Consider the following 16,692-nt stretch of genomic DNA (forward strand, 5'->3'; position numbering starts at 1 on the left):
ATTCCCACAGCAGCTCACAACTGTCTGTGACTCCAGTTCGGGTGTGTGTGTGTGTGTGTGTGTGTGTGTGTGTGCAATGCTTTCTTCTGGCTTCCATGGGCACTGTATGCATGCGACGCACAGCCTGGTCTACACAGTGAGTTCCAGGATAACCAGGGCCACATGGAGGGACCCTGTCTCGTGAAAACAAAAACATAGCTCAGTGGTAGAGTGCTTGCCAAGTATTCATGACTTCCGAGGTTCAAACTCTAGCCCCACCCCCAACGTGCACCCAAAAATGGAGTTTCAGGAGTGTCTGGTCAAGTGTCCACTAACAGGAGAGGACAGACACTAAGATGAACCAGAGATGTATGGGCTCCTCCTGTCCCCTTCAGGGCAGGGATGAAACAGGCTGTGTACCAACTCCCAGACTAAATCCCTCTGTGGAAGGGAGCTCTGCAGCTGTTCCTTTCTATCCTGAACTCACAAGGGACCCTTACCAGGCTGATACCTTTGTTGGGTGCAGAGAGTTATTAGGGCTTTGACAGGAACACCTGAGTCCTGTATGATTCAAAGGCTGGGAAAGGCCTGTCTCCTTCTTTCTTTACCTTTTTTTTTTTTTATTTTGGCTGGGGGTGGGGGTGGCGTTAGGGTTTCTCTGTGTAGCCCTAGCTATACTGGAACTCGCTCTGTAGACCAGGCTGGCCTCCAACTCACAGAGATCCACCTGCCTCTGCCTCCTGAGTGCTGGAATCTTCCTTTTCTTGAATTTGCTTTTAGATTCATCTACTTTTATTTTATGTGTGATGATATTTTGCCTGCATATATGTTTGTGTGCCATGTGCATATGTGGTGCCCACAGAGGCCAGAAGAGGGTGTTGGAGTCCCTGTAACACAGGTGGTTGTGGCCCACCATGTGGGCACTGGTAATCAGACCTGGGTCCTCTGAAAGAGCAACAAGTGCTCTTAACCACTGAACCATCTCTCCAGCCCCCTTCTTCCTTTTGTGTTTTCTGTTTGCTTGGTTGGTTAGTTGTTGGTTGTTGTTTTTGCTTTTGTTTTTAGAGACTGGGTTTCTTTGTGTAGTCTTGGCTATCCTAGAACTAGCTCTGTAGACCAGGCTGGCTTCAAACTCATAGAGATCTGCTTGCCTTTGCCTCCCAATTGCACCACCACCACCTGGCCCTTAAATGTGTTTTTTTTAACTTTTTTTTACATGTATTTATTTATTTTTATTTAGTGTATGTATGTCTGTGTGATCTTTCTGTGCGTGTGGATACACAGGTGTCATACATGCATGTGGAGGTCAGAAGACAGCTTGAGGGAGTCTCTGTCCTCTGCTTTCTCCACATGGGGTCCAGGGATTGAACTCAGGTCATTAGACTTGGCAGCAAGCACCTTTATCCACAGAATCAAAGGGCTGGCTCATAGTTCTGTTGGGAAAGGGTTCTGCTGTTAAACAGTTTCTGACCAGCCAACCTTCTGTCTAGCCAGTTCACCCCAACCTGGCACACAACCTTTGACCACATGCCCAAGAGCCAAATAGCCCAGATCTACTATCAGGAGTGGCCTTGAGGACTTTCAGAGTCCTAGGCCCTAAACCTTGTGGTCACATGGCTTGCTCAAGGCTGAGCCTGGCAAGCAGAAAAACCAGTTGGTCTGAAGGTCCCAGGGGAACATTCCAGAGAAAGTGGGGGGGAGGGGGGGCAGAGAAGAGGGGTAAAGCTACCTGGACAGGCAGGACTCTGAGGGTGGCCTGTTGGGGAAGGGTCATTTCAGAGTTGGCCAAATCAGGGGGTTTAAGTTGGTTGGTCTTCCAGCAACTCAGGTATGCTCAGGTACATAGCTCCTAGCCCCTGATAATACTCTTGAGGAGGCCCTCATCCTTATTTTTTCTTTCTTTCTATCTATCTATCTATCTATCTATCTATCTATCTATCTATCTATCTATCTATCTATCTATCTATCTACTCTTTTAATTTATTATGTACACAGTACTCTCCCTGCAAGCCAGAAGAGGGCACCAGATCTCATACAGATGATGTGAGCCACCATGTGGTTGCTGGGAATTGAACTTTGGAACTTCTGGAAGATGAGTCTGGACTCTTAACCTCTGAGCCATCTCTCCAGCATCCCCCCCCCCCATCTATCTGTGTATCTATGCATCTATCTATGTATCTACCTATCAATCATTTACTATTTTTGAATTTATTGTCTATCTGTGTGAGTGAAACTGGCATGTAGGGTCAGAGGACAAGTGGGGATCGGTTCTCTCCTTCCACATATGTCCCAAGTTTCAAACTCAAGTCGTCACCGCTGAGCCATCTTGCTCAAGGGCATCATTATTTTACCCCGGAGCAAACAAAGAAACGGAGACGAAGTTACCCAGCTCCAGTCACTAGTGTGGCTCAGGCCGGATTCCTTCCCCGGTTCCATCTTCCACCGAGGCTAGGGCCCTCATAATTTCGTCACTGCCCTCCTGGTTGTAGACCCGGGACTAAAGAGGTGTGTGTGGTTGGCTGGGAGACAAGAGACACTGCATCCCGGCGGCGGCCGGGAGTCGAACGGGTTAAAGCTGGAGGCGGCAAATGTCCTCTTAACCGCACCTGGCTCAGTATCGGTCACGTGGCCCAGGGTTTCACCTGCCCTGCTGGGCAGGGACAATCAGGCCGCTTGTTCCCTAAGCCTGTCTCCATAGTGACAGGAGTGTGCCTGGGGAGGTCATAGGGGCAAATTCCTGCCTGCTGGCCCGGGTGTGGCAGGGGTGTCAGCTGGATTGTTGCTTGTTTAGGGGTTCCCTAGGGGGCCGTGGAGGTTCCCGGTGGGGCTCGTCCTCCCAGTCCGCCCCCCTCCGCGCACGCAGGTGTGACTTCCCACCTGGCTACCTGAGGTCATTTCTCCATCAGTCTGGCATCTCCCCAGATTTTGAATTTAGGTTGATTAATCTGTTGGTGCTTTCCGTGTACATTCTCTGGTTTAATCCGCGTGGCTGTTGGAGCAGTGGGGTGGTAATCCCCCTGGGTCGTTATCCAATACCCTGCTCCCCCCTCACGGAGTTAGTACTCTGAAATACATTAACTGCATGAGAGGAACCTTCCCCAAGCCCTAAGGAACCACAAACTTTTTTTTTCAAGCTTGTTTTATTCTATGTCTATGGTTTTTTTTTTTTTTTTTTTTTTTTTTTTTTTTTGCCAGCATGTATGTCTGTGCAGCACATACATCGCTAACTTCGGAGAAGTTATGGATGGTTGTGAGTCAACCATGTGGCTGTTGGGTACCGAACCAGGGTCCTCTGCAAGGGCAGCAAGTGCTCTTAACCACTGAGCCGTCTCTTCAGCGCCTGAACACAACTATAACTAAATTGATTATTTATTCATGTTGAGTCAGAGTCTCATGTAGTTCAGATTGCTGGGAATCGAACCCAGGTAGTATGGAAGAGTGATCAGGAGTACTCTAACCCACTGAGCCATGTCTCCAGTCCTCTTCATTTATTTTTAAAGGTTATTTTTATTTATGTACATGTGCACGTATGAGTGTGTGCCACGGTGCTCAAGTGTCCTTGGAAGCTAACAAAGGGGACTGGAAACTCTGGAACAGGAGTTCCAGGTGGCGTGTATCCCCTGACATGGCTGTTGGGAATAGAACTCAGATCCTGTGGAGGGGCAGCCAGCACTCTTAAATGATCACTGAGCCATCTCCGTCTCTCTAAGCCCCTTATATATTTTTTATTAATTAAATTATTCATTTATTTTACATCAGGAGCGCAGTTTCCCCTCCCTTCTCCCCTCCCACCGCCTTCCCACTGTCTCCCCCCATTCCGTCTCTTCAGCCCCTTATTTATTTCATGGCTCTGGAATAAAACCAGGCTTTGAACATTCAAGTACTCTGCTAGTGAACTTGGCTTTTATTTTTTTAAGTGGCATGTCACCACGTTACCCTGGTGTATTGGTTACTTTATTGTTGCCGTGGCCAAATAACCAACAGAGCAATTTAAGGAAGGCAGGCTTGATTGCCCTTCACGGTTCTAATGTACAGTTGGTCGTGGTGAGGATGTCACTGCACTGCAGTGTGAAGCAGTTGGTCACATTGCATCCACAGGCTGGAAGCAGAGAGATGTCTCCTTTTTATTTGGTCCAGGGTACCAGTCCAGGGGACGCTGCTGTGCCGATTAAGTGTGGGTCTCTTCACCTCAATTAACCCATTCTAGAAACTTCCTCAGAGACCAGAGGTTTGTTTCCTAGGTAACTCTAGATCCTGTCAAGCTGAAAATTCATTTTAGCTGTCCGGCTCACGGCCCTCCCTCCTCCCTCTCCCAAGAACGGAATCACAGGCGTCCCCCGGAAGGCACACCCAGGTCGATGTTTGTTCAAACTTAACAACCTGCTCCCCTTGAGAAATGGCAGCCTGAAGGTTATAATCCTATCTGCCCTGCCACCCAAGCCTTCATTTTGTTCGTTCGTGGTTTTGTTTTTGCTTTTAATAGCCTGATCTTTTGTTTATTGAGGATCTACTATATGCAGAGGTCTGGAATGTAAGAAAAAGCGCAGATCAACCTAGATGGCACAGATACTAACTAGTATGTTTGAAAAAAATTAAAAAGTAAAACGAACAATAAAAAACGAAAAGCTTCAAAAGCAAGGAAGCTGACTTGACCCTGGAAACGCCTGAGAGCAAATTGAAAGAGATGGATGAGGGAAAGACCTGGAGCCTGGGGGTGTGTTGATTAGGTGAGTTGGGTTACAGTGGAAGAGAATGTTCTAGAAGCCAGCACACCATGGGCAATGGTGAAGTCATCCATCTCTCTCAAGCAGAACATCCAACTCATTCTTATTTATTTGCTTTTGAGACAGGGTCTCCATATGGACCTTAGGCTGACTTTAAACTCTCTCTTAGAAGAAGGAGGAGAAAAAGGAGGAGAAGGAGAAGGGGGGGGGAGGAGGAGGAGAAGGAGGAAGAGGAGAAGGAAAGAAGAAGAAGAAAATAGTTAATTTGACTCATAATTTGAGGGCACATGGTCCATCATGACAAGGAAGGCAAGGTCACAGGAGCTGGGTGCGTTGCAAACACTGTCAAGTGGCAAAGAGAGGGGAACGCTGGTGCTCAGCTCACTTTCTCCTTTCTGTTCAGTCCAAGACCCCAGCCCCTGGGATGGCGCTGCCCACATTCTGGAAGGGTGCACCCAACTATGTTAAACCTCTCTGGAAACACCTTCAGGGACAAGTCTAGAGGTGCGTCTCCAAGGCGATTTTAAACCCAGTCAAGATTAACCACTAATCCATCCTTTGTTTACCTGCCGCCCCCGCGTTAATCTGTAACACTCCATCCCTAGGTCCTTAAAAGTTTGTACCCACCTCCTTATGCAAAAACACATTTAGCTCAGCTCCAGCAGTCCCTTCTGACCTCAAACTCTTTCTTGTTCAAGACAGGTTCTCAAGTAGCCAAGGTTGACTTTGAACTCTGTATGTTGCCAAGGATGGCCCTTAACCTCCCCCATGATGGGATTACAGGTTTATGGTCTGAAACTCTTTTTTTTTAAATGTATTTATTTTATTTTTATATTTATGTGTATGAGTGTTTCACTTTTATGCCTGCATATGTACTATGTATATGCCTGGTACCCATGAAAGTCTGAAAGAAGGTGTTCGATTCCCTGGATGGGATGTTATGGATGGTTGTGAGCTACCATGTGAGTTCTGGGAGTTGACTCAGAGCCTCTGCAGGTAGGTGGATCACAGTGAGTTCGAGGCCAGCCTGGACTACAAAGTGAGTACCAGAACAGCCAGGAATGTTACACAGAGAAACCCTGTCTGGGAAAACTAAAAAGAGTACCAGGTGCTCCGGGCTGAGGTGCTCCTAACTGCTGAGCCACCTCCCGCCTTCAATCTTCTTTAGTTTTCTGAGTAAGGGATTTCAAGTATGCAGCCCCTGTCCTGGCCTTTAATGGCTGAGCCAACCTTCCAGCTCCCAGCTTTTAAAGTCTTTCTAGAGGCGCTAGGGATTGATTCATTGAGTGAAGTGTTGGTAACCGAAGTGTGAGGACCTGAGTTCAGATCCCTATCACCCACGTAGAGATGGGGCACTGTGGTGTGTCTCCCTAAATCTAGTCCTGGGAAGCTAGAGACAGGCAGATCCTGGGATCCCAGCTGGCCTAACAGAATTGATGAGCTCCAGGTTTATTGAGAAACCTTGCTTCAAAAAATAAGGTGACTAAGAGGTTAAGAGAAAAAAAAGTAGTTCAGAACTCTTGTTGCTTTTCTAGAGGACCTGACTTTGTGTCCTAGCATCCACAAGTAGCTCACAGTGGCCCATAACTCCAGCTCTAGGGGATCTGATGTTCCCTGGACTCCCCTACACACACACACACACACACACACACACACACACACAAAGAGAGAGAGAGAGAGAGAGAGAGAGAGAGAGAGAGAGAGAGAGAGAGAGAGAGAGAGAGAGAGAGAGAGAGAGAGAGAGAGAGAGAGGTAGCAATTAAGGACTGACGTTGACTTCTGGACTCCATATGCACAATAAACACATCCATATGAACACACACACATACACACACAGCATCATAACTATTTCCTCCTTCTTTATGCCTCTTTCTCCAACCCACTCCCTTCTAGCTCTGTTAATTTTTATTTCCTGATGGCTCTGATTGTCATTGTGGTCACACACACACACGTCTTGAGTCATTTCTCTGTAGATATCAGCACCATCTGTTCCAAACTCAGACCATATTTCTCTCTTGACCTGTTTTGTATTTTCCAGGCTCTGGGTTCACGCTCATGGCCTCGGGGGGCATGTGTGGCCGCTAGAGGGGCTGAAAGGTGGCTTTGTGTTTGCAAGTGCTACAGCTCTGGAGGGAAGTCGGGCTATGCCTATAACTGTGCTCCAGTAGGGGGGGATGGTTTCCCTGCAGGAGTATTTTCAGGGTGAAGGTTTTCAGGATGAAAACTGGTTGGATTTCAATCCCTGAGCTTGGACAAACTCAGAGATTGGCTGGATTTTGTGCTCAGGGATGGGCTGGATTTGTGCTCAGTTGGTCAAGGGCAGAGTGTATTTCTTTGACTCTGTTTTCAGGGTCAGGGTGTGTGTCTTTGGCTGGCCCTTGTACCCTACAGTGTTCCCAGAGTGGAAGCCCTTTGGGGGAAGGACAGGCAGACCGGGACTCCAGACCTCTGAGATTTGTTAAACTCTCCCAACCCTTAATCCATTCCCTTCTCTTCCCTCCTACCCCTGTCCTTCCCTTCCCTATCTTCTCCTTTTGGATGTTGTTTTTAAATTTTTAATCAGTCTCTATCTCTTTTTCTCTCTCTTCGTGTGTGTGTGTGTGTGTGTGTGTGTGTGTGTGAGTGCATGTGATGTGTGTATTTGAGAGGGGGTTATTTATGCCATGACACACGGATGGAGGGTAGAGGTGGAGTGGATTCTCTTGCATATTTATGTGGGTTCCAGGGATTGGACTCGAGTTGTCAGGCTTGCATGGCAGGTGCCCTTCCCACCGAGGCGTCTCCCCAGTCCCCTGATGTTGGCATTTTTGAGATGGGATTTCCAATAGCATAGGTTGGCCTTGAATTTACTGTGCAGTTAAGGATAACCTTAAACTCCTAATCCCCTTGCTCTGCCTCTAAATGCTGGGGTTATTGCTTGCACCACCGTGTCTAGCTCTTGTTTTTGTAGTTGTTGTTTTGTTTTTAGTTTTTGGAGACAGGATCTTGTTACATAGCCCTGGCTAGCTTGGGACTCACTGTATATAGATCAGGCTAGCCCTATACTTCCAGGGATCTTTCTGCCTCTGTTTCCCCTGTGCTTGGAGGGTAGGAACAAATCTCTATAACGGCTGAGTCCTCTTGGCTTTGTTGGACTTTGAGGACTGAAGTTCATTGTTTTTGATTGTCTCTGAAAAATGAAGCATCTAGGGTCACTGTCAGGCTTTGCATGGAAAATGGCCCCTATAGGCCCATAGGGAGTGTCACCCTTAGGAGGACACCTTATTGGAGTAGGTGTGGTTTTGTTGGGGAGGTGTGCCACTGGGGATGAACTTTGAGGTCTCAGATGTTCAAGCCAGATCCAGTCTCTCTCTTCTTTCTGAAGATCCAGATGTAGAATTCTCAGGTACCTCTTCAGTACCATGTATACCTGTGTGTTACCATGCTTCCTGCCCTGATGATAACTGACTAAACCTCTGAACTGTAAGCAAGTCTCAATGGAATGTTTTCCTTTTTATGAGTTGTCATGGTCATGGTGTCTCTTCACAGCAGCAGAAGACCTAAGACAGCCACCTTACAAAGAATTACATTACGAATCTGTCGGGGACCAGCCTAGACAAAAATACCTCTTGCCAGGGTAGAGGCATGGGGATTTAGAAATATAGCAAAGAATATGAGTGAAAAATAATAAAATGGAGAATCATATAGGAGAGTATCAGGAGGGAGTTCTAGTACTGAAATTTAATTTCCAACTGCTTAAAATACCCTTGACCCGAAGAGGCAGGAGTAAGATAAAAAAACTACATTAACAGGACACAAGGAAATGAACAGACCAGTTGAAGGTTGAGGGCAACTTCCACAGATAAACCTTCTGTTGCTAGAACAAAACAAGTTACGCTCATACCTTAGACCAAAACATTCTGTAGGCAAACCACTCCCGGAGTGGAATACAACGTTATCTCCATAAAGAAACTGGACCCTTAGTCAGGTCCTTAGACTTTTGTTTGGGGTAGGAACACATCTTCTCTTTTCCTGAAATATAAGGTCTGGATATTAGCCACACCTATTGACAATAACTTTGAGAGAGTTGAACTCTCTGGTCTGAATCTAGGTGGGACTTTTTGAGGTAGAAGCACAATAACCTTGAAGGAACTGGGGGAGGCGGTCTTGGAAAGATGGCTCAGTGGTTAAGAGTACTGACTGCCCTTCCAGAGGATCCGGGTTCAATTCCCAGCACCCACATGGCAGCTCACAACTGTCTGAAGATCCAGTTGCAGGGGATCTGACACCTTCACACCAATGCACATAAAAATAAAGTTAAATAAGTCATAAAAATATATTTAAAAAAAGGAACTAGAGGTAAGTTCCAACTCTCTGACCTTTGGTCTGGAAATAGGCTCACATTTCCGGACCTCTACACACACATCTAAGTCTGGGGACTGTCGTTTGTGAGTGCTGCAATGCCTTAAGCAAGTATGGTTCCACTCACAGGCTTCTTTTAAGCCAGCGAGCAACTATTCATTCATCTGAAAGTATTTATGCCAGGTGGTGGTGGCACACGCCTTTAATCCCAGCACTCAGGAGGCAGAGGCAGGCGGATCTCTGTTCTAAAGAGTGAGTTCCAGGACAGCTAGGGCTGTTACACAGAGAAAGAAAGAAAGAAAGAAAGAAAGAAAGAAAGAAAGAAAGAAAGAAAGAAAGAAAGAAAGAAAGAAAGAAAGAAAGGAAGGAAGAAAGAAAGAAAGAAAGAAAGAAACTAAGAGTCTAGCCGGGCGGTGGTGGCGCATGCCTTTAATCCCAGCACTCGGGAGGCAGAGGCAGGTGGATCTCTGTGAGTTCGAGGCCAGCCTGGTCTACAAGAGCTAGTTCCAGAAACCAAAAGCTACGGAGAAACCCCGTCTCGAAAAATCCAAAAAAAAGGTAAAGAATTTGAGTGAAAATATAATTCATTTAAAAAAAATAAAAACAAAAAAAAGGACAAGGATGACCTTCAGTTTTATTTTATTTATTTATTTGCAGGACTGGGTTTTGAACCTGGGTCTCAGGCAAACACATCTCAGCCCACACTGGCCCTTCACTGGGTATCTATAGACCAGCTTGCTATACCACTGAATCAGGACCCCCCAAGTCTTTGTTTTCAGCTTTCTAATTTTGAGACAGGGTGTCACAAAGTTCTCCAGACTGCAGACTGGCATTGAACTTGTGTGGGCCAGGCTGTCCTTGAGCTTTCAATCTGCCTCAGCCTCCCAAGTTCCTGGGATTGCATCTTTAGGCCACTAGTACTGGCCTTGGTTTTATTTTACTTTAGCAGTGCTGGGAACGGCTGCAGGGGCCCTCACAGGGCAAGGCAAGTGCTCCACCACTGAGCTACACGACCAGCACACAAGTGTATGACTTTCGGAGCTAGGCATGCGGTGGTAATTACATGACCTCATTCCTTAAGGAGCACAGAAAGCCAAACTTGGGGGTCGGTTTCCTGGGTAAAGAGATTGCTATGAAAGCCCAAGTTCAGATTCCTAGCCCCTGTGGGGGGTGATGGAGACCCACACCTCAGCTTTGGGGGGGAAGGGGATACGGAAACAGGTAAATTCCAGGGGCTCAAGTTGAAATGGAGAGCCCCAGGTTCAGTGAGAAAGCCTGTCTCAAAATCTGTAAGGACAGGCTGTGCACGGTGCTGCAGACTTTTTTGTTGTTAATTCTTGGTTTTGTTTGTTTTACAGACAGGGTCTTGCCATGTAGCCCTGGTTGTCCTGGAACTCACTCTGTAGAAGAGGCTGGCCTTGAACTCAGAGATCTGCCTGACTCTGCAGAGTGCTGGGACCACTGGTCAGCATTTTTTTTTAAATAGGGAAAAAAATGATGAGAGAGAGAGAGAGAGAGAGAGAGAGAGAGAGAGAGACCTACAAACTACAACCGGGACATTATCACCTGTATTACAGATCTGAGCGACAGGTACCCAGGCCTGTATTACAGATCTGAGCAATAGGTGCACAGGTCCTGCAGAAGGTCCCTCAGCAGGCACCAGGAGCTCCCTCCTTGGTTTGCTTCTTCACCAGCTTGGCAAAAACCAACCATCTTGGCTCGGGTGACCTTTCCTGGATCACTGGCAGGGCGCTGAGAAAGAAAGGTTACTTACTGTCTGCAGCCTCCTGGAGACCTCAAGAGAGCCACAGTAAACACTGCAATTGTTTGAGGAAGCTCTTGGCTGTGGGTCTGGGCAGCAGGAAGAGCTAAAACTGGTGTGGCAAGGCGGAGGTGGCCCGCGGCAAGAGTTTGGCTGCAGGGCCTGGTGAGCTCTGAAACTGTGCGCTCTGAAGAAACCTGGGGCCTCTTCTCCCAACCCTCTCTCCTGTGTCTCTAAAGCTCCTGTGTGGCCGGATGTACTAAAATACTAATGCTCACAATGCACATTAATTAAGTCCCTATACGCCCAGCATGGTACCTGGGTGGTCTTTTGTTGTTTTTTGCTTGTTTGTTTTGAAACAGAGTCTCACTATGTTGCCCAGGCAGACTTGGGATTCACTTATGCTGAAGTAGGCTTCCCTTGAACTCACCGAATCTACCTGCCTCTGCCTCTAGAGTGTTGGGATTAAAGGTGCTGTGAGAGCAGTGTGTGCTCCTAGCTGCTTGGTCATTTCTCCAGTGTGCCCTTCTTTCTCTTTTCTTTTTGTTTTCCCAGTACTATGAAGCCTGTCCTGGAACTCGCTCTGTAGACCAGGCTGGCCTCGAGCTCATGGAGATCCGCCTGCCTCTGCCTCCTGAGTGCTGGGATTAAAGGCATGCGCCACCACCACCCGACTATTTTCTGTTTTGAAACAGTCTCACCGAAGCATCAGGCTTGCCTTGAGTGAACTCCGCAGGGACTTCAACTCAAGACCCTGCTGCTTCAGCCTCCTCAGTGATCAGGATTACGGCTGTATACCACCACAGCCGACTTTACCTTGCCTTCGGACGCTGGTGAGTAACCCTGCGCCCACCATCAGGGTGCTATGGGACAAGGAGGTCAGAAATGCCCCTCAGTTCTGGTTTGGGCCCAACTTGCATCCCTGGGTCAGAGAATGCTGGAGCTGGAGGGAGACATTACCCGCTGGTTCTTTGTCCACAGCCCCCAAATCTAGACGGGGCCAGAGATACCTTCTCCACTTCCTTGTCCCTTCCTCCCCTTAAGCTCTCCATTATTTAAGGGTCCCTTCATTTCATGCAGCGCCTCTCATGCCTAAGCCTTTCCTGGGTCAGCATGATGGCTCGGTGGGTTAAATGCATGTCCACATAAGCTTGGCGACCTGAATTCAGCTCTTGAAGCCCATGAAAAGACGACAGAACCAATTCCACTAACTTAACTGACCTGACAGCCACTTGTGCACCTTGGCGCATGCGTGTACCCACACACACATCCACACCTAATAAAAATAAAACAAAATAAAAAAAAAACAGGACTCCATTCTTAGGGCTCTGCCCCTTCACTGAGCCAACATCTGTTTATTCTTTTATTCGGGACAGGGTCTCATGTAACCTTAGTTGCCCTCAAGTTCACTGTGAAGTTCAGGCTGGCTTTGATCTCATAATCCTCCTGCCTCAACCTCCTATGAGCTGAGATTACAGTCGTGGCACATACTTGGCCCCAAAGCTCTCCTCATGGGCCACTTGCTCTGTCCTCTCCCAGAGAAAAGAGTGGTTTCCCTAGGGGAAGCTGCTGGGGATAGTCGGCTACATTCTCCCTGCTCTTTTAGGATCTTATCAGGGATGAACTCAACACTAGGGCATTTACTATGAATAGCAACCCATTTCCTCTTCCTTAGGTCATCCTGATGCCAGCACGCTGGCATTCCTTAGGGAAGAGGAGGGGACTCTCTGGGGCGGTTCTCCTAAGCAATCTTTTGGCACTGGGCACACCGGAACCTGCCTCTAATACCAGCTACTTAGGATGCTTAGCTAAGATGAACCCAAGGGTAGCCCTGGACTACAGATTGAGACCTTGTCTCAAACCCAAGTGTTTATGATCCAATACCCAGGTGACCCTCTTTCCCTCCTAGATCACCAGGGTGGTCAGGTAGCTCAGTATCCTCCCCGACGAGTCCTTTCTCAGGCATGCCACTTGCTCACGGTGCCTAAGTGTCCTGGTCAGACTCTTACCCCCCACTCACTGTCCCCTCCATTCCTGTCCCTAGCGTTCTTGCTTAGGCCGCCCATAGCCACCGTGCTGTTTAAAACCAGGTCCCTTCTCCTGTTCAAACACCATTGTCCATCCCCACGTCCTTGGAACTCTTCTTTTGGTTTCTAGAAGGAGCTCACTGTTCCCCTGGTTTCTGCCAGAGGTTAACGACTCCTGGGTTTACAAGGTCTCTGTACATTTATTCTCCTTCCTGCTTCCTGGATCATCTTACCTGGCCGTTCCTACTGTGACCAACTCTAGCACTCAGATGGAGCCTCCCTCGGCTTCCTCCCAGGAACTTGAGCTGCCGTTTTGGTAGTTGTTCCTTATCAATGATCTAAGGCTGAAAGCTGAGGCTGTATTAATTGTACCTTATCTTGGTTTTTCAATACACGGTTTCTCTGCATAGCCCTGGAACTCAGACCAAGCTGGCCTCAAACTTAGAGATCCGCCTGCCTCTGCCTCCTGAGTCCTGGGGTTAAAGGTGTGCGCCACCACCAACCGGCTCAAGTTGAGGCTATCTTAGATTCTTCTCACTCCCCCACTCTGACACCCTAATGGTGCTGGAGTCCTGAGAATTCCACTTCCTTAAACGCCCTCAGTTCTGCCCCAAAATACCACCATCTCACCCTAGGTGGGGTTCCTCTATCATCTTTGAGTGCCTCACCCAAGATTCTCTCACCTTTTGTTGCTGTTTTTTGTTCGTTTGTTGAGACAAAGCCTCCTTATACAGCTCTGGATAGTCTGGAATGCAGACCAGGTTGGTCTAGAACTCACAGAGATCCTCCTGCCTTCAGAGTGCTGGGATTAAAGACGTGCTCCAACATGCCCATTCTGTTTTTGCTTTTTTGAGACAACTCATGTAGCCCAGGCTGCTTTGGAACTGTTATATGAACCAACCAGGTGTGGTGGTCAGCCTGGTATACATGAGTTAGACAACCAGGACTATACAGAGAGACCCTACCAAAAAAAAAAAAAAAACCTTGAACTCCTGATGTTTCTGCCTACACTTTCCAAACAGTCTCACTGCTTTAAAGAAGGGCCACCTAGGACCCTGTTTTCCTTTCAAGAGCCTTGTTCTAGTTCCCTTTATCTTGTTCCAAGAGCAAGCACCTCACTTCTCAATTTTGTTTAAAGCTAGGTCCCTCCTTCCTTTGCGGGCACTGGGTAGCCGGTGAGGTCGCCTTTTTCCTCATCTCTCCACCTCCAAGTCGGAAGAGTTGTCAAATGTTCCTTTCAGCCCCTGTCCCTCCACCCCCGAGCTAGGAAAGGAACCCAGGCTCAGGGTGTGCTATACAAGTACTCTACTACTGAGCCACACCCCCATCGCTTAGAAGTCCTTTTGGTGAGGCATTCGAGCCAAACAATAGGTCTTTTTGTTTTAAGTCTCCAAATATAAAATCGCAGTATAGAATGTACTTCTTTAACCCGCACATCCGTCACCTCAAAAGCCCAGAGCAAGGCTATGGATCGAAGCTCCAAACTCAAACCAACTGGGACATCCGGGAAAAGAACCCCTTGCCTCCTCTGGCTATGCCCCTCAGATCGGCTCTGTTGAGTTCAGTCCCGGAATATCTCCCAAGAGACCCACCATGTGAGCACCAAGCTCACTATATACCCCAATATTCTCCTTACTGGACCTGTATGCTGTTTTAAGCTCGCTGCCCATGGCGAAGGCTATCCCAGGGCCACTCCCCAGCAGCTGCCCAGCAAGGGAGGTGGTGGCCTGTGGGGGCGTTCAGGATAAGGACGCTCCAGCGACTGCAAAAATGAAAGGTTTTTATTGAAAAATATGAAACGGCCCGTTTTATGGTTGCCTGTCTCTGCCCACTGTGAATCTTCCGGCTGCGGAAGGACGGGGCTGGCAAGTAGCTGCGGTGGCCACCCCAGTCCTGTACTCGGGAAGGGTGAGGTTTCTTTGTCCAGACGGGTTGGACGGTTCCTAGGCCCGGCAGTCAGGTGGCAGCCAGGGAAGAGGGGGGTTGCCAGGCTATCTGTCCTCATCCAGTCTAGCAAGCAGACTGCGTGGCGTCTGAAACCATCTGGAAGGTGGTGTGGTCTCCGACGCATGGCTGCAAGCTGGACTGGGGGGTGCTTCGGCTGCTGGTAGTGGTGATGGTGCGGTCTGCGTGCACCCGGCACCTCAGACATAATCCTTGCGGTCATAGGCGGTGCCGGTACCGGTGCCAGGCCCGGTGGATCTCGGCGCAGAATAGAGGACCTTGGTGGTCGTGTACTTATCGCGTGGTGGGCAGGAGCAACAGAGCAAGGCGCCCCCTAGTAGCTGCAATGCGGCGGCTGCCCAGCCCACGTACAGCCCGGCTCCCATCTCCCGTTTCTGGGCCTCAGGCACCAGTGGGTTATAGAAATCCCTGATGATGGTGTTGGCCGACCAGGACACGGGTACTAAGGTGAGCAGAGAGGCCAACAGGAAAAGCACTCCCGCCCCGATGGTGATCTTGGCCTTGGCCGTCTCGTCTTGTACGCAGTTAGTGCACTGGGCGCCCACGAGCGCCACGAGGAGCCCGAAGGCGGCCATCAGGATGGACACCACGATGAGGGCTCGGGCAGCCTGCAGGTCCTGCGGCAGGGCCAGCAGCGAGTCGTACACCTTGCACTGCATCTGCCCGGTGCTCTGCACCACGCAGTTCATCCACAGGCCCTCCCAGGTGATCTGCGCCGTGATGATGCTGCTGCCGATGAATGCCGAGACGCGCCACATGGGGAGAGCGCAGCACACGATGCTGCACAGCCAGCCCAGCACGGCCAGCGACGTGCCGGTGATCTCCAGGCCCATGGACATGGCTGCTGGACTTGAACCGGCTCTGCCGGGCAGCTCCGGGGGCTGGGAGACGAGGGATCGAGGCCGCTGGACCTGAGAACCAACTGCCGTGCGAAGACTGACGGACGACTGTCGCCGGGACCGACGAGTGGATGGCAAAGGACGGGGCGCGCTAACGGCTCCTCTCCCGGGGCTCTCACGGAGGCTGCCCCTGCACCTGCCTGTGGCTTTGGAGGCTGGCTGCTGAGACTGGGTTGGCTCGGGGTGGGGTGGGTTGGACTTAGCTGGTGCCCAGAGGAGGAGGGTGGAGCTCGCTCTCCTGGCCCAGGGGACAGTGACGTGTGTCCCGTTCAGTCCCGTCCGTCCTCCCCCTCCCCTTCACCAAAGGAGGAAGGACTTAGCCAGAATCCGAATGTTCAGGGGGTGGGGGTGATGTCGAGGGAAGGCTGGGACCTCTGCGCTCCCTCCTTCCCAAACCTCTCCAAGCTCTTCAGCCTCAACGAATTCTCTTGAGACATTCGGAGGGGGAGGGGAGGGGCATTTCAGGGATTTTTTTTTTTTTGAATCGCAAATCACCAATAATAATCTGCTTTCCCCACCTCCATCCTTTCCAGCGCGGGAGGGAGGCGTAGGATGGGGGCGAGGCCAACTCCTCTGGACAGCCGGGACTGGGAGGCCCCAGTGTGGGCGTGGCTTCGGCTGTTTGTCGTTGTCAGTGGACGGAATTGCAGTACCTGCTCTGGGTCTCTCCAGCTTTGAGGCAAGTAAGCTGGCCTTGCCCGAGCGCAGTTTGAAGCAGGCTGGTAGCAAGGTCTATATTTGGAGATACTTGACTCTGAAGCCAGGGCCGCCCACCTGAAGCCCCCTCCCCAACCAGGTGTTGAGTTTAAATTCTTGTCAGGCTCCTCATGTGGCCATGACAGACTTAGCTCAATTACTGCCCCAACCAGAAGCTGCTTTCCCTCATTGAGGTTCTCTTCGTGGGGTCTTGTTTTCTCTCTTTTGGCGGGGCAGAGCGAGTGCCAGGTGAGGTGGGAAAGAGATTTTATACAGTCGAGAAAAGAAAAGAAAAAGTC

General features: G+C 49.4%; 1 protein-coding gene across 1 annotated transcript; it reads right to left on the reverse strand.

The window, feature by feature from the left end:
* Positions 1-14,596: 14,596 nt before the first annotated feature.
* Positions 14,597-16,069, reverse strand: LOC126516001 (claudin-3). Its single transcript, XM_050166118.1, has one exon. It carries the CDS (start codon positions 15,635-15,637, stop codon positions 14,978-14,980), a length of 660 nt encoding a protein of 219 aa, XP_050022075.1. The 5' UTR covers positions 15,638-16,069; the 3' UTR covers positions 14,597-14,977.
* Between the last annotated feature and the right edge of the window lie 623 nt (positions 16,070-16,692).

The sequence above is a fragment of the Alexandromys fortis genome, unplaced genomic scaffold, assembly GCF_014885135.2.
Source record: "Alexandromys fortis isolate MF-2015 unplaced genomic scaffold, M_Fortis_MF-2015_v1.1 scaffold_151, whole genome shotgun sequence".
NCBI lineage: Eukaryota > Metazoa > Chordata > Mammalia > Rodentia > Cricetidae > Alexandromys > Alexandromys fortis.

Bases quoted from the DNA above. Each gene is read 5' to 3' on its own strand.
- LOC126516001 (XM_050166118.1), bottom strand. From the start codon at position 15,637: ATGTCCATGGGCCTGGAGATCACCGGCACGTCGCTGGCCGTGCTGGGC.